The 27,268-nt window shown below is 50.4% G+C and overlaps 1 protein-coding gene across 1 annotated transcript; it reads left to right on the top strand.

Moving 5' to 3' along the window:
• LOC116370089 (neuron navigator 3-like) lies at positions 1 to 27,268 on the top strand (the record flags this gene model as incomplete). The annotated part of the gene is made up of 4 exons (XM_031819695.1): positions 1 to 147; positions 6,599 to 6,741; positions 22,133 to 23,216; positions 27,152 to 27,268. Coding segments are annotated over exons 3-4 (1,169 nt in total), but the record flags the coding sequence as incomplete, so codon positions are not given.

Below are 27,268 nucleotides of genomic sequence, written 5' to 3'. Positions count from 1 at the left end.
ACAGTTTAAAGAGTCCAGAGAGCTGTTCGTCTCATTCCTTCACTAAGTCTGTGTCTCTCTCTGCTCTCTCCACAGTCTCACTGCGCGGTATGGTAGCCCCCCGGGTCACAGCGGAATAGGAGCAACACCACAGAAGAAAAACACAAGGTATGACTCTCACATGGCTAACTTTCCTTCACCTTCTTTCAGGTCATGTCGACATGAATGACACATGATGTACTTTACTGTACAACCTCTTAAATTCATAATAATCTACTTGTGAAAATCTCGGCACAAGGAAGTTCTTACATTTGGTTTGGTTGTGCATCTATCTTAGAGGATTTCATAATGGAATACTTTGTGTTGGCTATTCTCTGATGCCAAACTAACATCGGCACTTGGCGATCCCAGGCGTCAGTGACGTGCGTGAGCCATTAAACTCAAGCCTATGTGGATTAGGGGCCATTTTACCAAATGCTGCATTGAACAGAATGACTTGCTGTGGTGGCTTCCAGACAGTTCCAGGCTCCTATACTTCACCAGTTGTCTGGCTCCCAGAGCATTTGTTTCTCCTTAGACGGTTGTGGCTGGTGGGAACCAGCGTGCTGGCAAATTACTTCACGCAAACCCCGCCAAGCTATGTGAAATATGTGCTGGACAGCATTGACAAGCCTATGGGTGTTATTCCCCTTCACAGCATTGACAAGCCTATGGGTGGTATTCCCCTTCACAGTATTGACAAGCCTATGGGTGGTATTCCACTTCACAGTATTGACAAGCCTATGGGTGGTATTCCCCTTCACAGTATTGACAAGCCTATGGGTGGTATTCCACTTCACAGTATTGACAAGCCTATGGGTGGTATTCCCCTTCACAGTATTGACAAGCCTATGGGTGGTATTCCCCTTCACAGTATTGACAACCTGTCAGCTGGTGTTGTTGCTGAATAGCCGTGCAAGCTGCTTTTCTCTCGAACACAGCTGTTAACTAAGGGAATATATATTCCATTTTTACACATGTATCAGAGAAAGCGGGGATTGTAAATAGTACTGTAAATTTGAGTCTGGTTGTAATGTGTGTGTGTGTAGCGCGTGTGTGTAGCGCGTGTGTGTAGCGCGTATGTGTAGCGCGCGTGTGTAGCGCGCGTGTGTAGTGTGTGTGTGTGTGTGTGTGTGTGTGTTTAGCGCGTGTGTGTAGTGTGTGTGTAGCGTGCATGTGTGTGTGTGTAGCGTGCGTGTGGCATTTGTGTAGCGTGTGTGTGTAGCATGTGTGTGTGTAGCGTGTGTGTGTGTGTGTTGCATGTGTGTAGCGCGTATGTGTGGGCCGTCTTCACCACCCGCTGGAGGGCCGTGATGTAACTGATCAGGACGCTCTCGATGGTGCAGCGGTAGTATTTAGAGAGGCCGCCTTAGGAAGTAGACACTGCTGCGCCCTCTTGACAAGAGTGTTGTTGGTCCATGTCGTCCTCGGTGATGTGAATGCAGAGGAACCCTGCTAACTCTCTCTACTACAGTCCCGTTGATGTGGATCGGACCGTGTTTCCTTGGATCGGGGCGAGTTTTCTTGGATCGGGGCGCGTTTCCTTGGACTGGGGGCGTGTTTCCTTGGATCGGGGCGAGTTTCCTTGGATCGGGGCGTGTTTCCTTGGATCGGGGCGTGTTTCCTTGGATCGGGTTGTGTTTCCTTGGATCGGGGTGTGTTCCCTTGGATCAGGGCGTGTTTCCTTGGATCGGGGCGTGTTTCTTTGGATCAGGGCGTGTTCTCTTGGATCGGGCGTGTTTCCTTGGATCGGGGCGTGTTTCCTTGGATCGGGGCGTGTTCTCTTGGATCAGGCGTGTTTCCTTGGATCGGGGCGTGTTTCTTTGGATCAGGGTGTGTTTCCTTGGATCGGGGCGTGTTTCTTTGGATCGGGGCGTGTTCTCTTGGATCGGGCGTGTTTCCTTGGATCGGGGCGTGTTTCCTTGGATCGGGGCGTGTTCCCTTGGATCGGGGCGTGTTCCCTTGGATCGGGGCGTGTTTCCTTGGATCGGGGCGTGTTTCCTTGGATCGGGGTGTGTTTCCTTGGATCGGGGCGTGTTTCCTTGGATCGGGGCGTGTTTCCTTGGATCGGGGCGTGTTTCCTTGGATCGGGGGATGTTTCCTTGGATCGGGGCGTGTTTCCTCCTTTGCCGATGCATGAAAATCCCACTAACACTTGAATTAAAATGAATACCTTATATTATTATCCCCAAATGGAAACTCTATCGATTGGATAAAATGGCTGAGATTTCACAACAAAAGTAGTTGGGCAGAGTTACTTTTCCCCTGACCCAGTGCAATGCTCAGCCATTCATCTCCCTGTTGGCCTCCTCTCTCCCTCATTACCTTGGCTAATGAAACTGGGCCTGTCTCATCAGGCCAACCACACCAGGACTGATTGGGTTTCTTAGCTAACCCTGACTACAGCCATAGCCGGATAGAGACTATAGTGTGTGTGTGTGTGTGTGTGTGTGTGTGTGTGTGTGTGTGTGTGTGTGTGTGTGTGTGTGTGTGTGTGTGTGTAGTGTGTGTGTGTGTGTGTGTGTGTCTCTGTCTGTGTGTGTAGGGGGTGGCGGGGGGGTTGGTGATAGACCTGCACTGTTTTGGGGGCCAGGATCAGCACTCTCTGGGCCTTCCAGGGGGTTGGTGTGATAGAGCTAGGAGCCAGCGGAAGTCGTAAAATGGCAGACGATACGAGCCCACCGGGACTCACCACACCCGACCTGGAGAACACACGGCCTGTGTGAGTTGTCCTGGACCGCTAATGAAATTAAATGGACTGGATAGATTTTTCCTGATTCAGATTGATACGTGAAAATAAAAACTAGTGGTCACGTGACCTGCTCCCATAACTTGAAACTAACTACATCGTTGATGAAGAGTGCACGTTTTCTTCCATGAATTCTCCCTGGGAAGGGGTCAGGGTAGAAATGTGCCAAATGATATCATTCATTGAAAGTATTGTACATAAAGACATTAGCCCTCTAGTTTCAGTTTGTGGCCATAACGTGTACCTTTGATTTACTGTGGAGGATAACCATTGGGCATGAACAGTTGTTTTATTGTGAGGTACTAGCCTACACCCCCAGGGTGATTTTAAAGTCAACAACATTATTCAGGAAATACAGTCAATGTGAGTTCCCAGCACAATGGTAGCCTCACACGTTTGTGAAAGCTCCTGTGTTTGATTGGCTGAAGGACTTCTGAGTTCATACATGAGTTCTGTTGCTACCTTGGCAGTTTTATATCTGAGGATATTGTGCCTTGAAAAAGAAACTCAAGCAACTCTCCAACTATTACTCCACAATGCATTTAATGGATCTTCAACCACTAAACACATTGTGGGGCAAACAGGAATGCCAGTGTGGAGTTTATTTCTCTACTATTAAAGTGTTTCCTCTGTGCTCCTAGAGCTGTGTAAAGTGTTTCCTCTGTGCTCCTAGAGCTGTGTAAAGTGTTTCCTCTGTGCTCCTAGAGCTGTGTAAAATGTTTCTATGCTCATAGAGTTGTGTAAAGTGTGCAAACAAGCCTCTTCAATTGATTTTGAGCTTAAAATCCCTACTCCACTCTCTCAGTAAACCTGCTTACCTGGGTCCTATTCACTAGGAACCAAGCAGAATCAATAAGACAAATGGGGAGGGACTACCTGAACTTGTTCAATAAGAAACTCTTGTTTTTCATTGGAAAATGTTTTCTGTTGCAAAGCATTTTGTTTCATTTTGCTATAGTGAGGCACTAATGGTACACCCCTGGTGTGTTGACAGTGTTTCGGCATCTCACCCTCAACTAACAGCACTTTAAAAAATAAATTGCCATTTAAATTCAGCGTGTTCGCAGCAGGGGGCGGTGTTTGACCGCTTGTCCGCAGCCTAAAGCACCTGTCTGTGATGCTGATAGAAGCGATTCCAGGGAAGCTTTGGTAATTGTCTTGAATATACAGCGACAGATGTGCTGACTTGCTAAGAAACCTGTTATTCAATTTGAATCACTCCCTGAGCTTCCTGCCAGAAGCAGACACACACATTTTGTTTTACACATACTGTGTCTGTTTCATACTGATAATACTCATTATCTTTCGCATAGGTATATACTGTCAAACACATACACACAGACACACACACGCTCTCTCTCACTAATATAGATAATGGGCTGAGCAGATGGCAGGGTCTTCTGTTCAAGTGGGCGCTCTCGCTCCATCTCCTCTCTCTCTCGTTCTCTCTCTCTCTGCCCCCCCATCCCTCCTGCCTGGTTATATTTGACATTACACACATGCACTCATGAAGTCATGCTTATTCAGCTCACGGGTCTCCAGGTGCCCCTCTCAGCCTGGGTGGGTGGGTTGGTGGTTGCATGTGTTTGTACATGTGTGTATTGAGTCTGTTATCTGTCCCATTTTATATATTTTAATTTTTTTTTGGGGGGGGGTTGTTTTGCAGTGAGCACAGAGACACCCTGTCAGTTTGAAGCTGTTTCCTCTAGCCCTGTCTGACAGGAAGAATAATGTGTCTGGCCACCCCTCTCCCTCTTCTCCGTCTTAAAAATAGAACTGAGTGCTGGAGACCCCGGCTGCATCCCAAATGGCACTGGTCAGAAATAGTTCACTAAATAAGGGATAGGGTGCCATTTGGAACACAGGCAGCCAGGAGGGACATGAAAGTGTGTCATTACCAAGTGGATGGAGCTTCTAGCATATCTACATCACCTGCTTTTTCATTTTACCATCTGTCCGTTTTCCAACCCAATGATGTCTAGAAGCAGCCAGACTCCTCAGTCACTGGACCAAGACATTGTAGGGTGCCATTTGGGACACAGACGTTGAGTAATGCATTGATCCTTGGGTTGAAGACTGGAGTTAAGAGACTCCTACGTCACAACAGAAGGAGTTGGTGTTACTCTGGTTCCATCAATCATTACATGACGTATGGGTTGACTCAGTCCATTGTCTGCATTGTGAGTTGGCTTTTTACTCTGAAACAGAAACAAGAAGGTACACGTTTACTCATCACAGTATGATTTCTGCCACCACAATTTTAGCCGCGTACGAATGTGTGTTTTATTGTCTGTTTGACACACACGGTCATGTTTACTATCAAACAGATGACTGTCTCCTCTGTGGTTTAAATTCAGTAGGAGAGAGTGAGAGGTAGCATCTCAAATGACACCCTAGTCCCTATAGAGTACACTACTTTTGACCAGAGCCCTACTGTAAGTAGTGCACTATAAAGGGAATAGGTTGTCATTTGGGACTTAAGAGTCGTTTCCCTAGATGCATTACCACAGGGCCAAGATGTTAATTCTTTGGTTGTGTTGTTTTGACCCTTAGCCATTACTTCACATTGCCATCTAGTCCCTCAAGCTTCCTCTGTCTGCTTCTGTGACAGGTTTATGCGCTGTTGTTAAGTCTCTTTGTCCAGGGATACGATGCCTAATTAAACTCTCATACTCCCCTTTAATTGCCAAGCTTTTAGGAGTGTCAGTTTTAAAGGGCCAGACATAAATGATGTGGATTGGATAGTGGGGTAGTTTAGATGATGGAATTCCCATGGGGAAATGGCCTTAGCATCTTTCATTAAACAACACAGAGCAGTTCATACTGTTCACCAGGTCTCTCTTTCTCTCTCATTCTTTATTTCTCTTTCTCTCTCTCTCTGAAACCAGATTTAAAAAATTCTGTATCACTCTAAAGAGGCCTGGAGGTTGTCCTGTGTGTTTAGGGCATGAATGAAGGTTTTGTGTGTTTTGCGGACCGGTAATCAAAACTGTATGAACTTCATATTGATATGTTGTAATGGTCATGTGATTAGATCATTTTCTTTGAGATGTGATCATGTTTTTCCAGGACAAAGGCAGATTTGTATAGATTTCACTTCCTCGTAAAGGTCAACGAGTCCGTCTGCAAAGTTGGACGTCAGCAACATATTTTCCAGGTCATTTATCTCACTGATAAAACATCCAAAGTAAATGTTCCCAGACTCATGATGACCATTCATGTATTACTGCCCGAGGCAGTTACCTCGCCAGATGCATTGAAGTGTCCAGTTTGACTCAAGGACTGTGGGTGCATTCCGTGCGTGTTACACTGAGCCTTTGAGCCATGCTGATTGGTTAATCTCAGTGTTTAACCAATCAGGAGGTTGTTTGGTTGCAGTACTGAGAAGACCTTGCTCTGTCAGTGTCAGTGTAGTGGACTGTGAGATCCGTTAGCATGCTTTAACGAGTCTCTAATGGAATAATGAGCCTATGGCCTCTCCCCCCTCTGGGACTTATGACTGTGCTCCAGCTGTGGCATCAGAAGTAAACCTCCACATTTATCCACAGATGCTGAAGTGTGTATTCTCTTGTGTGTTTCCCTGAGAATACATGTGGTCCTTTCAGCACAACACTAGCTCTGTGTGTGTGTGTGTGTGTATGTGTGTGTGTGTGTGTATGTGTGTGCTTGCGCTTACATCTGTGTATCCGTGTGTGGGCTCTTATGCATATCCCAGAGAGATCATAATGGTCCTTTCAGCACAACACAAACACACTACCTAGCTAGACATTTATTTTTGTTGCTTTGTGACTGTTCACGCTTTCTCCTCACCCGCTGTGTTTTCGTCTGCAGGTTGCCAGGGCCGACCAGGGTGTCCGCTGCAGGCAGCGGGGCCCCCAAGGGCCAAGGATCCTCCAACCTCAACAGGAGGAGTCAGAGCTTTAACAGCATCGATAAGAGCAAGCCTCTCCAGTATGCTAGTGGCAATGACAGAGGTAGGTGAACCTAGAATCAGGTAGAAGCAGGCCTGAGCCATATGAGCCGAGCCAAACCAAACTGTTCTAATCTAGCCTGGTTACACGGTTGCTGGCACCTTGATGAAAAAGACACAATGTAAAACCAGCTCAGTTTGATTAGGATCGGCACAATAGTGTGAAGATGGGGATATGGCCGTGTCTAAAGTCACCTTCCATAAGGTTTAAACAGGATAAGGAAAACCTCTAGTGTCTTAGAATTCATTATCTTACCCCTGCGTTTCTACAGATGTTTTCCTCAGGGTCTGTCAGTAGCATTCAGCATTTATATTTTTGAGCGCATGGTCCACAACATGCACTAGGTGGCGCCACTGATAAACACAGTGGACTGGACAGAGCAGCACCCGCCAGCACACTCCACATGAACCAGTCTGCTGAATCATATCAGCAGTGTAGTTGACTTAGGTATTCCTTTAGGGAGAAGGCAAGACAGTGTATTTCACAGCATGGCGAGTGGTAGTGGTTAGACTGCAGAGCTGTGGGGCTGAATCTCACCACGCTCCACCAAGCATAATAACCTGCTATGATGACAGATTTTGTCACACATTCACTTTCCTTATTTTATTATTGTCATATTACTTTTATCCGAAAGTAAGTGGATGAAATTATTTGTCTGTGTCCCGAATGGTAGCCTGTTCCCTATATAGTGCACTACTTTTGACCAGGGCCCTATGGGCTTGGGGAAAAATAGGCTTCAACAAGGCTCTTCTTTTCTTAACGACCCCCTACCTAGTGGTTCTTTAAGCTCACATTATGTTCGTAGTTATTGAATATTTGTCTCTCAGTATTTTACAATGATCCTACAGTGTTGGTAACATTCCCTTTACATTCACGTCTCCCTTCATCCCTCTGTCACTATCACAGAGTAATGGTCGTCAATGGAGTAACGGTCATCGGTAGAGTAACGGTCGTCGGTAGAGTAACGGTCGTTGGTAGAGTAACAGTCGTCAGTAGAGTAATGGTCGTCGGTAGAGTAACGGTCGTCGGTAGAGTAACGGTCGTCGGTAGAGTAACGGTCGTCGGTAGAGTAACGGTCGTCGGTAGAGTTACGGTCGTCGGGTAGAGTAACGGTCGTCTGTAGAGTTATGGTCGTCAATGGAGTAATGGTCGTCGGTAGAGTAATGTTCGTCTGGTAGAGTAACAGTCGTCTGTAGAGTTACGGTCGTCGGTAGAGTAACGGTCTTCAGTAGAGTAACGGTCGTCGGTAGAGTAACGGTCGTCGGTAGAGTAATGGTCGTCGGTAGAGTTACGGTCGTCGGTACAGTAACGGTCGTCGGTAGAGTTACGGTCGTTGGTAGAATTACAGTCGTCGGTGGAGTTACGGTCGTCGGTGGAGTTACGGTTGTCGGTAGATTTATGGTCGTTACGGTCATCGGTGGAGTTACGGCCGTCAGTAGAGTTATGGTCGTTGCGGTCATCGGTGGAGTTACGGTCGTCAGTGGAGTTACGGTCGTCGGTAGAGTTATGGTCGTTACGGTCATCGGTGGAGTTACGGTCGTCAGTAGAGTTATGGTCGTTACGGTCGGTGGAGTTACGGTCGTCGGTGGAGTAACGGTCGTCGGTAGAGTAACGGTCGTCGGTAGAGTAACAGTCGTCGGTAGAGTAACAGTCGTCAGTAGAGTAATGGTCGTCGGTAGAGTTACTGTCGTCGGTAGAGTTACGGTCGTCGGTAGAGTAACGGTCGTCGGTAGAGTAACGGTCGTCGGTAGAGTAACGGTCGTCGGTAGAGTAACGGTCGTCGGTAGAGTTACGGTCGTCGGGTAGAGTAACGGTCGTCTGTAGAGTTATGGTCGTCAATGGAGTAATGGACGTCGGAAGAGTAATGTTCGTCTGGTAGAGTAACGGTCGTCTGTAGAGTTACGGTCGTCGGTAGAGTAACGGTCGTCAGTAGAGTAACGGTCGTCGGTAGAGTAACGGTCGTCAGTAGAGTAACGGTCGTCGGTAGAGTTACGGTCGTCGGTACAGTAACGGTCGTCGGTAGAGTTACGGTCGTCGGTAGAGTAACGGTCGTTACGGTCGTCGGTAGAGTAACGGTCGTCGGTAGAGTTACGGTCGTCGGTAGAGTTACGGTCGTCGGTAGAGTTACGGTCGTCGGTAGAGTAACGGTCGTCGGTAGAGTTACGGTCATCGGTAGAGTCTCGGTCGTCGGTAGAGTAACGGTCGTTACAGTCGTCGGTAGAGTCACGGTCGTCGGTAGAGTAACGGTCGTTACGGTCGTCGGTAGAGTTACGGTCGTCGGTGGAGTTACGGTCGTCGGTGGAGTTACGGTCGTCGGTGGAGTTACGGTCATCTGTAGAGTTACGGTCATCTGTAGAGTTACTGTCGTCGGTAGAGTTATGGTCGTTACGGTCGTCGGAGTTACGGTCGTCGGTAGAGTTACGGTCGTCGGTAGAATTACGGTCGTCGGTAGAATTACAGTCGTCGGTGGAGTTACGGTCATCGGTGGAGTTACGGTCGTCAGTAGAGTTATGGTCGTTGCGGTCATCGGTGGAGTTACGGTCGTCAGTAGAGTTATGGTCGTTACGGTCATCGGTGGAGTTACGGTCGTCGGTGGAGTTACGGTCGTCGGTAGAGTTATGGTCGTTACGGTCATCGGTGGAGTTACGGTCGTCAGTAGAGTTATGGTCGTTACGGTCGGTGGAGTTACGGTCGTCGGTGGAGTTACGGTCGTCAGTAGAGTTACGGTCGTCAGTAGAGTTATGGTCGTCGGTAGAGTTACGGTCGTTACGGTCGTCGGTAGAGTTACGGTCGTCGGTAGAGTTATGGTCATCGGTGGAGTTACGGTCGTCGGTGGAGTTACGGTCGTCGGTAGAGTTACGGTCGTCGGTAGAGTTACGGTCGTCGGTGGAGTTACGGTCGTCGGTAGAGTTACGGTCGTCGGTAGAGTTACGGCCGTCGGTAGAGTTACTGTCTGTCTGTCTCTCTCTGTCTGTCTGTCTGTCTGTCTGTCTGTCTGTCTGTCTGAACAGAGAACAACAGTCTACCAACCATGAACAGACCCCGGTCACCGACCCTGTTTATTTTGGCCAGAGCCAGCCCACTAGATTTACACAAGTGCCTTCACTGTCCTCTGTGTCCCATTTGCCCAGACCTGTTGTCACAGTGTGGGTCTCCCAAATTGCACCCTATTCCCTTTATAGTTAACTACTTTTTAGCATGGCCCATAGAACTCTAGTCAAAAGTAGTGCACTATATATTGAATAGGATGCCATTTGGGACACATGAATCCCCCATCCAGAAAGGGAGTGAAGGTTTTTCTGTTTCCTCAGTACCCCCTTTGCACCGTTTAAAGCATTACTCACACCCTACATTACCACCTAAACAGAGCTAATGTCTCCCCTGGTGGGAACAGTCAACTCCATGGTCCTTCTTTCTTGGTGTTTGTGTCGTTTGTCTGTCTCCCCTCTCTCTCACTACCCACTGGCAGTATGTTGTCTGTCTCCCCTCTCTCTCACTACCCACTGGCAGTATGTTGTCTGTCTCCCCTCTCTCTCACTACCCACTGGCAGTATGTTGTCTGTCTCCCCTCCCTCTCACTGGCAGTATGTTGTCTATCTCCCCTCTCTCTCACTGGCAGTATGTTGTCTATCTCCCCTCTCTCTAACTACCCACTGGCAGTGTGTTGTCTGTCTCCCCTCCTTCTCACTGGCAGTATGTTGTCTATCTCCCCTCTCTGTCACTACTCACTGGCAGTATGTTGTCTGTCTCCCCTCCCTCTCACTGGCAGTATGTTGTCTGTCTCCCCTCTCACTCACTACCCACGGGCAATATGTTGTCTGTCTCCCCTCCCTCTCACTGGCAGTATGTTGTCTGTCTCCCCTCTCTCTCACAACCCACGGGCAGTATGTTGTCTATCTCCCCTCTCTCACTGGCAGTATGTTGTCTGTCTCCCCTCTCTCTCACTACCCACGGGCAGTATGTTGTCTGTCTCCCCTCTCTCTAACTACCCACTGGCAGTGTGTTGTCTGTCTCCCCTCCTTCTCACTGGCAGTATGTTGTCTATCTCCCCTCTCTGTCACTACTCACTGGCAGTATGTTGTCTGTCTCCCCTCCCTCTCACTGGCAGTATGTTGTCTGTCTCCCCTCTCACTCACTACCCACGGGCAATATGTTGTCTGTCTCCCCTCCCTCTCACTGGCAGTATGTTGTCTGTCTCCCCTCTCTCTCACAACCCACGGGCAGTATGTTGTCTATCTCCCCTCTCTCACTGGCAGTATGTTGTCTGTCTCCCCTCTCTCTCACTACCCACGGGCAGTATGTTGTCTGTCTCCCCTCTCTCTCACTGGCAGTATGTTGTCTATCTCCCCTCTCTCTCACTACTCACTGGCAGTATGTTGTCTGTCTCCCCTCCCTCTCACTGGCAGTATGTTGTCTATCTCTTCTCTCTCTCAGTATTCACTGGCAGTATGTTGTCTGTCTCCCCTCCTTCTCACTGGCAGTATGTTGTCTATCTCCCCTCCCTATCAAAACCCACTGGCAGTATGTTGTCTGTCTCCCCTCCCTCTCACTGGCAGTATGTTGTCTATCTCCCCTCCCTCTCACTACCCACTCGCAGTATGCTGTCTGTCTCCCCTCCCTCTCACTGGCAGTATGTTGTCTATCTCCCCTCCCTCTCACTACCCACTGGCAGTATGTTGTCTGTCTCCCCTCCCTCTCACTGGCAGTATGTTGTCTATCTCCCCTCTCTCTCACTACCCACTGGCACTATGTTGTCTGTCTCCCCTCCCTCTCACTACTCACTGGCAGTATGTTGTCTATCTCCCCTCTCTCTCACTACTCACTGGCAGTATGTTGTCTATCTCCCCTCTCTCTCACTGGCAGTATGTTGTCTGTCTCCCCTCCCTCTCACTGGCAGTATGTTGTCTATCTCCCCTCCCTCTCACTGGCAGTATGTTGTCTGTCTCCCCTCCCTCTCGCTGGCAGTATGTTTTCTATCTCCCTTCTCTCTCACTACTCACTGGCAGTAGGTTGTCTATCTCCCCTCCCTCTCACTGGCAGTATGTTGTCTGTCTCCCCTCCCTCTCACTGGCAGTATGTTGTCTGTCTCCCCTCCCTCTCACTGGCAGTATGTTGTCTGTCTCCCCTCCCTCTCACTGGCAGTATGTTGTCTGTCTCCCCTCCCTCTCGCTGGCAGTATGTTGTCTATCTCCCTTCTCTCTCACTACTCACTGGCAGTATGTTGTCTGTCTCCCCTCCCTCTCACTGGCAGTATGTTGTCTGTTTCCCCTCCCTCTCACTGGCAGTATGTTGTCTGTCTCCCCTCCCTCTCACTGGCAGTATGTTGTCTGTCTCCCCTCCCTCTCACTGGCAGTATGTTGTCTATCTCCCCTCTCTCTCACTACTCACTGGCAGTATGTTGTCTATCTCCCCTCTCTCTTTCACTACTCACTAGCAGTATGTTGTCTATCTCCCCTCTCTCTCACTACTCACTGGCAATATGTTGTCTGTCTCCTCTCTCTCTCACTACTCACTGGCAGTATGTTGTCTATCTCCCCTCTCTCTCACTACTCACTGGCAGTATGTTGTCTATCTCCCCTCTCTCTCACTACTCACTGGCAGTATGTTGTCTATCTCCCCTCTCTCTCACGACTCACTGGCAGTATGTTGTCTGTCTCCCCTCCCTCTCACTACTCACTGGCAGTATGTTGTCTATCTCCCCTCTCTCTCTCACTACTCACTGGCAGTATGTTGTCTATCTCCCCTCTCTCTCACTACTCACCGGCAGTATGTTGTCTATCTCCCCTCTCTCTCACTACTCACCGGCAGTATGTTGTCTATCTCCCCTCTCTCTCACTACTCACTGGCAGTATGTTGTCTATCTCCCCTCTCTCTCACTACTCACTGGCAGTATGTTGTCTGTCTCCCCTCCCTCTCACTGGCAGTATGTTGTCTATCTCTTCTCTCTCTCAGTATTCACTGGCAGTATGTTGTCTGTCTCCCCTCCTTCTCACTGGCAGTATGTTGTCTATCTCCCCTCCCTATCAAAACCCACTGGCAGTATGTTGTCTGTCTCCCCTCCCTCTCACTGGCAGTATGTTGTCTATCTCCCCTCCCTCTCACTACCCACTCGCAGTATGCTGTCTGTCTCCCCTCCCTCTCACTGGCAGTATGTTGTCTATCTCCCCTCCCTCTCACTACCCACTGGCAGTATGTTGTCTGTCTCCCCTCCCTCTCACTGGCAGTATGTTGTCTATCTCCCCTCTCTCTCACTACCCACTGGCACTATGTTGTCTGTCTCCCCTCCCTCTCACTACTCACTGGCAGTATGTTGTCTATCTCCCCTCTCTCTCACTACTCACTGGCAGTATGTTGTCTATCTCCCCTCTCTCTCACTGGCAGTATGTTGTCTGTCTCCCCTCCCTCTCACTGGCAGTATGTTGTCTATCTCCCCTCCCTCTCACTGGCAGTATGTTGTCTGTCTCCCCTCCCTCTCGCTGGCAGTATGTTTTCTATCTCCCTTCTCTCTCACTACTCACTGGCAGTAGGTTGTCTATCTCCCCTCCCTCTCACTGGCAGTATGTTGTCTGTCTCCCCTCCCTCTCACTGGCAGTATGTTGTCTGTCTCCCCTCCCTCTCACTGGCAGTATGTTGTCTGTCTCCCCTCCCTCTCACTGGCAGTATGTTGTCTGTCTCCCCTCCCTCTCACTGGCAGTATGTTGTCTATCTCCCCTCTCTCTCACTACTCACTGGCAGTATGTTGTCTATCTCCCCTCTCTCTCACTGGCAGTATGTTGTCTGTCTCCCCTCCCTCTCACTGGCAGTATGTTGTCTGTCTCCCCTCCCTCTCACTGGCAGTATGTTGTCTGTCTCCCCTCCCTCTCGCTGGCAGTATGTTTTCTATCTCCCTTCTCTCTCACTACTCACTGGCAGTATGTTGTCTATCTCCCCTCCCTCTCACTGGCAGTATGTTGTCTGTCTCCCCTCCCTCTCACTGGCAGTATGTTGTCTGTCTCCCCTCCTTCTCACTGGCAGTATGTTGTCTATCTCCCCTCCCTATCAAAACCCACTGGCAGTATGTTGTCTGTCTCCCCTCCCTCTCACTGGCAGTATGTTGTCTATCTCCCCTCCCTCTCACTACCCACTCGCAGTATGCTGTCTGTCTCCCCTCCCTCTCACTGGCAGTATGTTGTCTATCTCCCCTCCCTCTCACTACCCACTGGCAGTATGTTGTCTGTCTCCCCTCCCTCTCACTGGCAGTATGTTGTCTATCTCCCCTCTCTCTCACTACCCACTGGCACTATGTTGTCTGTCTCCCCTCCCTCTCACTACTCACTGGCAGTATGTTGTCTATCTCCCCTCTCTCTCACTACTCACTGGCAGTATGTTGTCTATCTCCCCTCTCTCTCACTGGCAGTATGTTGTCTGTCTCCCCTCCCTCTCACTGGCAGTATGTTGTCTATCTCCCCTCCCTCTCACTGGCAGTATGTTGTCTGTCTCCCCTCCCTCTCGCTGGCAGTATGTTTTCTATCTCCCTTCTCTCTCACTACTCACTGGCAGTAGGTTGTCTATCTCCCCTCCCTCTCACTGGCAGTATGTTGTCTGTCTCCCCTCCCTCTCACTGGCAGTATGTTGTCTGTCTCCCCTCCCTCTCACTGGCAGTATGTTGTCTGTCTCCCCTCCCTCTCACTGGCAGTATGTTGTCTGTCTCCCCTCCCTCTCACTGGCAGTATGTTGTCTATCTCCCCTCTCTCTCACTACTCACTGGCAGTATGTTGTCTATCTCCCCTCTCTCTCACTGGCAGTATGTTGTCTGTCTCCCCTCCCTCTCACTGGCAGTATGTTGTCTGTCTCCCCTCCCTCTCACTGGCAGTATGTTGTCTGTCTCCCCTCCCTCTCGCTGGCAGTATGTTTTCTATCTCCCTTCTCTCTCACTACTCACTGGCAGTATGTTGTCTATCTCCCCTCCCTCTCACTGGCAGTATGTTGTCTGTCTCCCCTCCCTCTCACTGGCAGTATGTTGTCTGTCTCCCCTCCCTCTCACTGGCAGTATGTTGTCTGTCTCCCCTCCCTCTCACTGGCAGTATGTTGTCTGTCTCCCCTCCCTCTCGCTGGCAGTATGTTGTCTATCTCCCTTCTCTCTCACTACTCACTGGCAGTATGTTGTCTGTCTCCCCTCCCTCTCACTGGCAGTATGTTGTCTGTTTCCCCTCCCTCTCACTGGCAGTATGTTGTCTGTCTCCCCTCCCTCTCACTGGCAGTATGTTGTCTGTCTCCCCTCCCTCTCACTGGCAGTATGTTGTCTATCTCCCCTCTCTCTCACTACTCACTGGCAGTATGTTGTCTATCTCCCCTCTCTCTTTCACTACTCACTAGCAGTATGTTGTCTATCTCCCCTCTCTCTCACTACTCACTGGCAATATGTTGTCTGTCTCCTCTCTCTCTCACTACTCACTGGCAGTATGTTGTCTATCTCCCCTCTCTCTCACTACTCACTGGCAGTATGTTGTCTATCTCCCCTCTCTCTCACTACTCACTGGCAGTATGTTGTCTATCTCCCCTCTCTCTCACGACTCACTGGCAGTATGTTGTCTGTCTCCCCTCCCTCTCACTACTCACTGGCAGTATGTTGTCTATCTCCCCTCTCTCTCTCACTACTCACTGGCAGTATGTTGTCTATCTCCCCTCTCTCTCACTACTCACCGGCAGTATGTTGTCTATCTCCCCTCTCTCTCACTACTCACCGGCAGTATGTTGTCTATCTCCCCTCTCTCTCACTACTCACTGGCAGTATGTTGTCTATCTCCCCTCTCTCTCACTACTCACTGGCAGTATGACCTGGGGGAGCTAATTGCATGGTGTACATGAAGAGGCAGTCTGCTGCTTGTCTATCAGTCACTAGTCCAGTGTTAAACTCAGGAGTCATGTCCATGCTCATGAATCAGCCTGGTACTTAAGCATTTAATGTTGTACTTAATATTGCAATTCCAATCCTTAATCTTGATACAGGTCTGTTTTAATTTGATCCAGAATGTTTTTGTGGATATCTATTGTTTTCTTTGTATGCAGCTCAACACATTTCCAATCTATTTTAATCAGCCTTGTGTAACATGGCCAGTCGCCAGTCGCTCTCCTCAACCATTTGCCAATGGGGGAGTTATGTCATTGGGAGTGAGAGTTTGACCCCAGCCTAAGGACTCAACTTTAGGCCCACTGTAAATAAGAGGCCTCCCCCTCATCCCTGCGAGGGCGGAGGCTTTAGATTTGGGGGTCAAATCAAACAATTCCAAGGAAATGTCAGAGAAATTTCAATGATGCAGCCAAACCTTTAGCAAAAGACAGGGAATTGAGAGTCTAGTCATGGCAGAAGAGCCTGTCTGAAGAGATCATGTAAAAAGCAAGAGCTGCAGGCTAGTGCAGGCCAGCTCAGGGTGACAGGATCTGCATCCCAAATGACAACCTATTCCCTATTAAGTGCACTATATAGGGAGTAGTGTGCCATTGGGGACAATTCCAGCTGTCCAAAGGGAGGGAAAATGAGGGCAGGCTCACAGATATAGGGACTTGGTGTTTATTACAAGAGGATTTACTCAGCGTGTGTGTGTGTGTGTGTGTGTGTCGGGGCGGGGTGTGTGTGTGTGGGGAGGGGCATGTGTGTGTGTGGGGAGGGGCATGTGTGTGTGTGTTTGCGTGCCACACGATGGGTGTGTGTGGGGAGGGGCATGTGTGTGTGTGTTTGCGTGCCACACGATGGGTGTGTGAGCACTGAGCAGCAGACGTGTGAGGGTCCAGCGCCCAGCCAGCAGAAGTGACATTTCACTCTCAGCCGATGAAGTAAGCGGTTGTGAAAGAAAGTGTTGCTATGGTAACGCCAAGTCTCTACTTCTTCTCTGGGGCGTTGGTGGCGTCAGCCGATTGGTATGAAATGTCATCCTTCGGGCCCCTGTTATCTTTAAAGACATGGTTAATTCGCTGGCCGCACATACTGAATCCCAAACACTTCGGCCATCATTCACAATCTTATCACAGTGTTGCCCGTGACTCCGACAAAGAAATCAAATCAAGCATGGCATTTCTGTTGCCCAACTTTCACGGCTGTTTCCATGGTGTGAGGGCAAGCTCTGTCACCCTATCACAAGAATGACTGGGCTTCTTAGATCTAAGGGTTAAGTGAGATTCTTAAACACTCACACACATACACACACACACACACACAGGCTGGTCTTTAAAGAGATGACTTGGCGTGTGCCAGCTTACATGTTCCTCCCACAGACTGACACGTTTACAGGCGTCGTAAGGTTTTAAAGGCTGTGGCCCAGATCATAAGCTGATGAAGTGTTCCGAGGCCTGGCGGCGCGGCAGCTAAAGCCCTTCTCCTTCCCTTGCCTCTGGGGAAAATACTACACGGTTAGGGAGAATCACGGTTTCTCAGGCTGAGGCTGCGTCCCTGGAAAGGCCACCAGTTCAGCTATATTGTTGTGCTTATGACTCAGCATAGATAGAATTCCACCAGGTTTGAAAATAATGTGGTTCCATAAACCGTCTAGCATCCTTTAAGAAGTACTGTCGTCTATGGAGAGTAGAGCTGAATGAGGAGATGGAGAGGACAGGCAGTTCTATATTGTGAATGTGAATCCCAGCATGTCCCTGCTGTTTGACACTACATCAATCAACAGTAGAAGGCAAACATACACTACATGCTCAAAATGTATGTGGACACCTTGCTCGTCAAACATCTCATTCCAAAATTCTGAGCATTAATATGGAATTGGTCCCCCCTTTGCTGTTATAACAGCCCCCACTCTTCTGGACATGCTTTCCACTACATGTTGGAACATTGCTGCGGGGTCTTGCTTCCATCATCTAGATTCTAGAATGTCAGATTTCCCTTCACTGGAACTAAGGGCCTAGCCCGAACCATGAAAAACACCCCCAGACTATTATTCGTCCTCCACCAAACTTTACAGTTGGCACTATGCATTCGGGCAGGTAGTGTTGTCCTGGCATCTGCAAAAAAAACACGTTCGGACTGCCAGATGGTGAAGCGTGATTCATCACTCCAGAGAACGCGATTTCACTGCTCCAGAGTCCAATGGTAGCGAGCTTTACACCACTCCAGCTGACACTTGGCATTGCGCATGGTGATCTTAGGCTTGTGTGCGGATGCTTAGCCATGGAAACCCATTTCATGAAGCTCCCGACTGCTGACGTTGCTTCCAGAGGCAGTTTGGAACTCGGTAGTGAGTGTTGCAACTGAGGACAGACAATATTTACGCGCAATGCACTTCAACACTCTGTGGTTCTGTTCTGTGAGCTTGTGTATCCTACCACTTCGTGGCTGAGCTGTTGTTGCTTGTAAACGTTTCCACTTCACAGTAACAGAACTTAGTTGACCGGGGGAGCTCTGGCAGGGCAGAAATTTGACGAACTGACTTGACGGTGCCACGTTGAAAGTCACTGAGCTCTTCAGTAAGGCCATTCTACTGCCAATGTTTGTCTATGGAGATTGCATGGCTGTGTGCTCGATTGTATACACCTGTCAGCAACGGGTGTGGCTGAAATAGCCAAATCCACTCATTTGAAGTACTTTTGTACACACAGTATATTGTATAATCCTTAAGGTTGCAACGCATTTCCTATCACTAACTTCTCCCCTTGGTAGAAAGTGCCAGTACAGTATTAATGTATCTCCATGGAAAGCACAGTGTAGGGGCTGGAAGGCGTCTGCTAAGGGATTGATGATGATCTGAACACCCACTAGAGAGGAGAAATGGGGTCCTTCAGAAGGTCAGAGCCACTGCTGAGCGGCTAACGGGACCATCGGTTGTCTCACGCTCCTGACTGATGGGTGTGCGTGGGGCGGGGTTGTGTCTGTCTAGTGTAGCGCCGACACGTCATAGAGTACTCTGTGTGTGTGTGTGTGTGTGTGTGTGTGTGTGTGTGTGTGTGTGTGTGTGCGCGCGTTATTAATGTATCAACCTATTCTTGCTTTCCAATGCCACACTAGTAATGTTTTTATTTTCTGTTGGCATTAGACACCTGCCAAGTTACCAGGCAGCTTTGGCCCAGGGGGTGAATTGCCTGGCATCCCACTGTCACAAGGGGAAACGGCAACAGTTTTAGGTTTTGCAGAATCAATTGCTGAGTCAATTTTTTGCTTGAGTGCGCAGCAGGCTGCACTGCTGCACTAGGATCTCTGTTTGCAGTGGGAAAGATTTGGAGAGCGCACTGCCGATCTTCTCCGTTTCTTTTTTGTTCCTACTCCCCGACTATGCCCCCCATCCTTACCAACCAATCCCCCCTGCAGCCTAGCAGAGAGAGCAAGACAAGCCTTTCTATGTCTGTCTCCTGTGGTGCAGAAAATGCCTGCTGACCCATCCAAACAACATCTCTCTCTCTTTCTCTCTCTCTCTTCTCTCCCCCTCTCACTCACCCCTATTTCTCTCACCCCCCCTCTCTCTCTCCCCTCTCTCTCCTTCTCTCCCCCTCTCTCCTTTATCCCCCTCTCTCCTTCTCCCCCCCTCTCTCTCACCCCTATTTCTCTCACCCCCTCTCTCCTTCTCTCCCCCTCTCTCCTTCTCTCCCTCTCTCTCCTTCTCTCCCCCCCTCTCTACTTCTCTCCCCTCTCTCCTTCTCTCCCCTCTCTCCTTCTTTCCCTCTCTCTCCTTCTCTCCCCCTCTCTCTCCTTCTCTCCCTCTCTACCCCTCTCTCCTTCTCTCTCCTTCTCTCCCCCCTCTCTCTCCTTCTCTCCCTCTCTCTTTCTCTCCCCCTCTCTCCTTCTCTCCCCCTCTCCTTCTCTCTCCTTCTCTACCCCTCTCTCCTTCTCTCCCCCTCTCTCTCCTTCTCTCCCCCTCTCTCTCCTTCTCTCCCCCTCTCTCCTTCTCTCCCCCTCTCTCCTTCTCTCCCCCTCTCTCCCCCTCTCTCCTTCTCTCTCTCCTTCTCTCTCCCTCTCTCTCCTTCTCTCCCCCTCTCTCCTTCTCTCACCCTCTCTCCTTCTCTCACCCTCTCTCCTTCTCTCACCCTCTCTCCCCTCTCTCCTTCTCTCTCCTTCTCTCCCCCTCTCTCCTTCTCTCCTCCTCTCTCCTTCTCCCCCCCTCTCTCCTTCTCTCCCCCTCTCTCCTTCTCTCACCCTCTCTCCCCCTCTCTCCACCTCTCTCCACCTCTCTCCTTCTCTACCCCTCTCTCCTTCTCTCTCCTTCTCTCCCCCTCTCTCTCCTTCTCTCCCTCTCTCTTTCTCTCCCCTCTCTCCTTCTCTCCCCCTCTCTCCTTCTCTCTCCTTCTCTACCCCTCTCTCCTTCTCTCCCCCTCTCTCTCCTTCTCTCCCCCTCTCTCTCCTTCTCTCCTTCTCTCCCCCTCTCTCCTTCTCTCACCCTCTCTCCTTCTCTCCCCCTCTCTCCTTCTCTCCCCCTCTCTCCTTCTCTCCCCCTCTCTCCTTCTCTCCCCCTCTCTCCCCCTCTCTCCTTCTCTCTCTCCTTCTCTCTCCCTCTCTCTCCTTCTCTCCCCCTCTCTCTCCTTCTCTCACCCTCTCTCCTTCTCTCACCCTCTCTCCTTCTCTCACCCTCTCTCCCCTCTCTCCTTCTCTCTCCTTCTCTCCCCCTCTCTCCTTCTCTCCCCCTCTCTCCTTCTCTCCCCCTCTCTCCTTCTCTCACCCTCTCTCCTTCTCTCACCCTCTCTCCCTCTCTCCCCCTCTCTCCTACTCTCACCCTCTCTCCCCCTCTCTCCACCTCTCTCCACCTCTCTCCTTCTCTCCCCCTCTCTCCTTCTCTCACCCTCTCTCCCCCTCTCTCCTTCTCTCTCCTTCTCTCCCCCTCTCTCTCCTTCTCTCCCCCTCTCTCTCCTTCTCTCCCTCTCTCTTTCTCTCCCCCTCTCTCCTTCTCTCCCCATCTCTCCTTCTCTCTCCTTCTCTACCCCTCTCTCCTTCTCTCCCCCTCTCTCTCCTTCTCTCCCCCTCTCTCCTTCTCTCCTTCTCTCCTTCTCTCACCCTCTCTCCTTCTCTCCCCTCTCTCCTTCTCTCCCCCTCTCCTTTCTCACCCTCTCACCCTCTCTCCCCTCTCTCCACCTCTCTCCTTCTCTCACCCTCTCACCCTCTCTCCCCCTCTCTCCACCTCCTCCTTCTCTCACCCTCTCACCCTCTCTCCCCTCTCTCCACCTCTCTCCCCCTCTCTCCTTCTCTCACCCTCTCTCCCCCTCTCTCCTTCTCTCACTCTCTCACCCTCTCTCCCCCTCTCTCCTTCTCTCACCCTCTCACCCTCTCTCCCCTCTCCCCCTCTCTCCTTCTCTCACCCCCTCTCTCCCCCTCTCTCCACCTCTCTCCTTCTCTCCTCCTCTCTTCTTCTCTCTGCTTGTACTCATGTAATAGAAGTGTGAATGTGACAGTGTAGTGGATCCTGGGCCGGGTTCAACAACATCTTTGAGACACCAGTGTGATGCCAATGGAAAGCTCCCATGTGATGGACTACTCTGGTCATACCTGTCGTTGGGGCTTTTATATCATAGAGTGCTACTTTTGAGAGTGTTTTTACTGCAATGATGGTTCTTCTGTCAAAGTGCCAGAGGCTGTAGATCACAGGTGTCAGACTCATTTCACGGAGGGCCGAGTGGAGGCGGGTTTTCCCTCCTCTCTCATTCCACGGAGGGCCGAGTGTCTGCGGGTTTTCCCTCCTCTCTCATTCCACGGAGGGCCGAGTGTCTGCGGGTTTTCCCTCCTCTCTCATTCCACGGAGGGCCGAGTGTCTGCGGGTTTTCCCTCCTCTCTCATTTCACGGAGGGCCGAGTGTCTGCGGGTTTTCCCTCCTCTCTCATTCCACGGAGGGCCGAGTGTCTGCGGGTTTTCCCTCCTCTCTCATTCCACGGAGGGCCGAGTGTCTGCGGGTTTTCCCTCCTCTCTCATTCCACGGAGGGTCGAGTGTCTGCGGGTTTTCCCTCCTCTCTCATTTCACGGAGGGCCGAGTGTCTGCGGGTTTTCCCTCCTCTCTCATTTCACGGAGGCCGAGTGTCTGCGGGTTTTCCCTCCTCTCTCATTCCACGGAGGGTCGAGTGTCTGCGGGTTTTCCCTCCTCTCTCATTCCACGGAGGGCCGAGTGTCTGCGGGTTTTCCCTCCTCCTTTGTATTTGATTGATGAATTAAGGTCACTAATTAGGAAGGAACTCCCCACACCTGGTGGTCTAGGGCTTCAATGAATGTACATAATGTACATCTGCAGGCACTAGGACCTCCATGTAATGAGTTTGACACCCCTGTTGTAGATGACTCAATGATGGTGAATATTTGGCTCCACATAGAAAGTACCTGCCATTTCATTGTCAATCCAAATTGTTCTCTCAGTATATGAGACCACATGTGCATGTATTGATCCAGTTGTGTTCCTGAGACGGTTGATGTAACTGTGTGTCTGTTTATTTGTCTCCTTTGCAGAATCGGCAAAGAGCATCCCTCTGCCTGGCAGCATGAACGGAGGTGCCCAAGTGCCCACCAGCCTCAGCGGGCAGCAGCTGGCCTCTGCCATCCCCTCCCCCACCGCCGGCAAGTCCTGGCGCAGCAAGTCCATGAACATGAAGCACAGTGCCACCTCCTCCATGCTCTCGGTCTCCACCTCGCCCTCGCCCTCTCCCTCACCCACCCCACCCCCCGCCTCCGACCGCCTACGGCCCCCCATGACTGAGGCGCCCAAGTCGGGCTCTGTCGCTGGCGGTGGTGCCTCCCAGAGATCCATGCTGGACAAGTTCCGGATGATCAACCCTCGCTCGGCCTCGCGGACTTCGCCGTCGGTGGCCGAGATGGCCTTGCAGGAGGAGGATGACATGTCGGAGTACGGCGAGGAAGGGCTAAGTATAACGGAGCCAATGTCGTCAATGTGTACTAGCAGCAGCAACAGCACCAAGCAGCTGGCCAAGACTGCCTCGCCCCCCTCCCTGGCAGCAGCCAATAAGGGCTGTGTGAAGGGCGCGTCGCCCTCCAGCGGCGGCAGCAATAAGTCCCTGCCCCAGCCCAAAGACAAGGAGGATAAGAGCAGGAGCAAAGGAGGCAAGGCCAGCACCCCTCCCAAAGAGGAACAACGGGAACCCATGGTGGATCCATCCAAGAAGACCTCTAAGATCGCCAGCCTCATCCCCAAGGGAGGCAAGCCTGCAGCGGGCAAGAAGGACAGCGCCATCCCCCCTGCCTCCAGTGGAATCCCCAAGTCTGGACTCAAGGCCCCCTCGGCTACGGGGAAGCCGGCCGGCGGTCAAGCCCAGACCCAGGCCACCCAGGGTGGTAGTGGAGGGGGCAGGGAAGGGGACAAGGCCAAGGTGGTTAAAGGGGGCCAGGGGGGCTACTACATGCAGCAGCGCTCCCTGGGGGGCCTGGAGGGCCGGCGGAGCAACATGGTGTCTTCCACCAGCACCTCTGCCCTGTCCCAGCCCCCCGGGGCCATGGGGGGGAACGGAGCGGTGCAGCTCCCCCAGCAGCAGCAGCACAACCACCCCAACACAGCCACCGTCGCCCCCTTCATGTATAGGTGAGACTGTCTGTGTCTGTGTGTGTGTCTGTGTACGTGCATGCGATTGTTTTGTGTGACAATGGGGCTGGGGTATAATGCAGTGGTCTGGCGAAGGTCTCTCTAATGATTGGTGTGTTCATAAGCTATGACGTGTTTTTATATTAGCTAGTTACACCATACCACGAGTAACCTGGGGGAGTAAACCCATCAAGCCAAGAATCCTCATCTGACAGCCTTTGTCTTCAAGACTGTTAACAGACAGGGCTTTGTAGGATGTTCACTTAAAATACAAAGAAAAATACACAATCAAATCACATTTACCCAAATGAGCTCTGGTGCACAGCCTTCCCCTCAGCTCTGGTGCACAGCCTTCCCCTCAGCTCTGGTGCACAGCCTTCCCCTCAGCTCTGGTGCACAGCCTTCCTCTCAGCTCTGGTGCACAGCCTTCCCCTCAGCTCTGGTGCACAGCCTTCCCCTCAGCTCTGGTGCACAGCCTTCCTCTCAGCTCTGGTGCACAGCCTTCCCCTCAGCTCTGGTGCACAGCCTTCCTCTCAGCTCTGGTGCACAGCCTTCCCCTCAGCTCTGGTGCACAGCCTTCCCCTCAGCTCTGGTGCACAGCCTTCCCCTCAGCTCTGGTGCACAGCCTTCCCCTCAGCTCTGGTGCACAGCCTTCCTCTCAGCTCTGGTGCACAGCCTTCCTCTCAGCTCTGGTGCACAGCCTTCCCCTCAGCTCTCCAAACTAACCTCAGCAGGTTGTTAGAATGACAGTCGAAACAAACCTCAGCAGGTTGTTAGAATGACAGTCCAAACGAACCTCAGCAGGTTGTTAGAATGACAGTCCAAACTAACCTCAGCAGGTTGATAGAATGACAGTCCAAACTAACCTCAGCAGGTTGATAGAATGACAGTCCAAACTAACCTCAGCAGGTTGTTAGAATGACAGTCCAAACTAACCTCAGCAGGTTGTTAGAATGACAGTCCAAACTAACCTCAGCAGGTTGTTAGAAGGACAGTCCAAACTAACCTCAGCAGGTTGTTAGAATGACAGTCCAAACTACCTCAGCAGGTTGTTAGAATGACAGTCCAAACTAACCTCAGCAGGTTGTTAGAATGACAGTCCAATCTAACCTCAGCAGGTTGTTAGAATGACAGTCCAAACTAACCTCAGCAGGTTGTTAGAATGACAGTCCAAACTAACCTCAGCAGGTTGTTAGAATGACAGTCCAAACTAACCTCAGCAGGTTGTTAGAATGACAGTCCAAACTAACCTCAGCAGGTTGTTAGAATGACAGTCCAAACTAACCTCAGCAGGTTGTTGGAATGACAGTCCAAACTAACCTCAGCAGGTTGTTAGAATGACAGTCCAAACAAACCTCACTACCTCCATGTCCTGATGTCTATGCCTGCAGCATTACCCCAAGGCCCTCTGTTCCACCTGACGTAGTTCAGCTGAACTTGTGTCTGAACCGTCCATCATTTGGGTGTTTATATGCAGCAAATGTCCCTTGTTTGCCACTTGATTTCTGCGAAGGAGTTCAACTTTGTTGAGAACAATACAAAAAAAAAAGATTTATTTGGACAGTTTAGAGACTCGTTGTTAGTGGAATTGAGGGGAATTATTGGGCATGTTTGTCTAAAATGTCCTCTTCTACAGTGACAGTTATACTCCAAGATGAATTTCCAGTCTTTTAACTTTACTCGTCTTATCAAATGCATCTGATCCCAATTGTATCCCTGTACTTTTGACCAGAGGCCTGTTTTTGACCGAGGCCCACAGTTCTCTGCTCTAACGTAGTGCACTATATAGGAAATAGGGAGCTATTAGGGACGCAGGCTGCGTCTTGACTGATCTCTCATCGTGATCCATCTAGAACAGGTTTCATGGGGAGACAGGGAATAGAGGCCCTCCTCCATCCCTCCATACTTCCACTCCTTCATCCGCATCCCGCATTCTGTCATTGTGCCCACGGGACTGCATGTGGTGCCCTACAGTCACACACAGACACACGAGGGCTGGCTCATCCAGTCACACTCCATCTTGATGTGCGTACAACCAATTGAATCTCTGCATCCCATGGCGCCCCAAATAACCCCTATTATTAGAGTGTCTGGAGAGAGGTGGAAGCCTTGATTTCCGACGGATGCCGCCCATCAAAGATAATTTCCCACCTTTCAATCTGTCGACTGGATGGGGGCCGCTGGGTAGGGGCTTTGTGATGTCAGAGACAGAGCCTGTGATGGCGGGCGTGCTAACAGCAGTTCCGGGGGGGGGGGGGGGATCCTATTAACGAGCCATAATCGGCTTCCGAGTAACTTTTCCCTCTCTTCTCTTTCTCTATAATTTCCAAAAAGGGTTCAACCTTGGCACACAATGCCACTCTGCTGCTCGTTGACTCACCATTGAGAATTCGTCTTAATCCGTCCAATGCACCTCGCCGTCTTGCCCATTAACAGGCATCCCTGATTATCATTCATAGGCAGATGCAGGTGACGGCTGTTGTTCTCCAACCTGTTCTCCATCTAAATTAAATGGGAGGCAAGCAACACACAACATACACTGTAATGTCATGCCATTGAAAAGGGATTCTCTTCATATCTCTTTCCTACTTGTATTCATGTCAGGTCCTAATCATGAGCGGCTCAGCTACTTAACCAGGATGCAATCAACCAAAATGAAAAGCACGTTGTCTTCTGTGGCTCAGCAGCCAACAGGTTGACATGCTCAGTTCTACCTGATCACTCACACTCCTGCCTACCTCTTCCCTTCGCTTGTCCAATTCTTGGCTATAGTATCCCAGTCTCCCTCCCTCCCCCTTTCCTCTGTTTCTCTCACTCTCTTCCGGAGAGAGGTGTGGCCCCCGCCGACCTGCCTGACAGAGGAGGAACTGTCAGCGGCCTCGCACTTAGGGCCTCCCGCTGCGCCGCAATTTACCGTCATTTCAGGGCCAATTAGGTTTCTTCCCTCTCCTGTGCCACAGCAGAGCAGCCGGGCCATAGGCTGAGAAGAGCAGAGGCAGCAGCAGTTAGCTGCAGTTTGTGTTTCGTTGATTACAGTCCCCCTGCCTCCACCTTTGACAGCAGCCGGGGAGGTGATTGTAAGGCACTGCTGTGTGACGTTAACATTGTATGTGCGTCCTCTCTCTGACCTGATTCGACCTGAGATTCTCACTTATGATTGGCTGTGCTGTGCTTTGTTTTGTTCTCAGTACATTTCTCAGGGTATTTTTAGACTGATTTGAGATCCTTGTTGTACATCTTTATAACGAACATTCCTAAACTGAGTAGTCAGAATATATACCCTACCCCAGTAAACATTTAATTGACCCATTCCGACATTTATCGCAGGCTGTCAAATTGCTGCCATATTTCTGAATGTCTCTCTGTGAAATTCTATGTAGCTAGAAGTAGTTTGTAGGGCGGATGTTAGAAAGCGAGGTTTCACAGTGCTCAACTCATTGGCTGATGCAGCATTCTGTGGCTGCCAGTTTATCTGTGGCGGTGCAGGTGGCTGGGGAAAGGCTTTATTGTGGGTGTGCCGGTGAGGGAGAGTTATCTAGCAGCCGTCAGGACGTCTGGCTGTGTTCTCACATCTCTGCCCAAGGCAAGGGAACAAACACAGGCTGCCTACCAAATGGCACCCTATTCCCTTTTTAGTGCACTACTTTCGACCAGGGGCTATAGGGAGACAGGGAATGCAAGCCAGTATGTGGATTTTGGCTGCACATAGGCAGGTTCATGCATGCACACACACACAGATAGAGAGACAAACTTCCCTTCACCCACAAAACCTCACTTCATCCAAGAGATCCTCCTGAGATATTCATCTTCATCTGTTGAAAATACGAAAAAGCATTTTAGTATTTTAGTCTGGGTCCTGTTTTTTTACCACATGAAAACAAACGCTCTATGCAATGCGGCTCCTGAATAACCATGGCTTTGTTTGTTTCTCCCAGGACGTACTCCGAGAACGACTGTACCACGGTGGCCCCCACAGACCACTGCCTCAGCCCCCACCAAGGGAGACCTGGTCTACAGCAAGACTGCCAAGCAGTGCCTGGAAGAAATCTCAG

This window comes from Oncorhynchus kisutch, unplaced genomic scaffold, assembly GCF_002021735.2.
Source record: "Oncorhynchus kisutch isolate 150728-3 unplaced genomic scaffold, Okis_V2 scaffold2449, whole genome shotgun sequence".
NCBI classification, from domain to species: Eukaryota; Metazoa; Chordata; class Actinopteri; order Salmoniformes; family Salmonidae; genus Oncorhynchus; species Oncorhynchus kisutch.
This window is presented reverse-complemented; position numbering and strand designations above follow the sequence as displayed.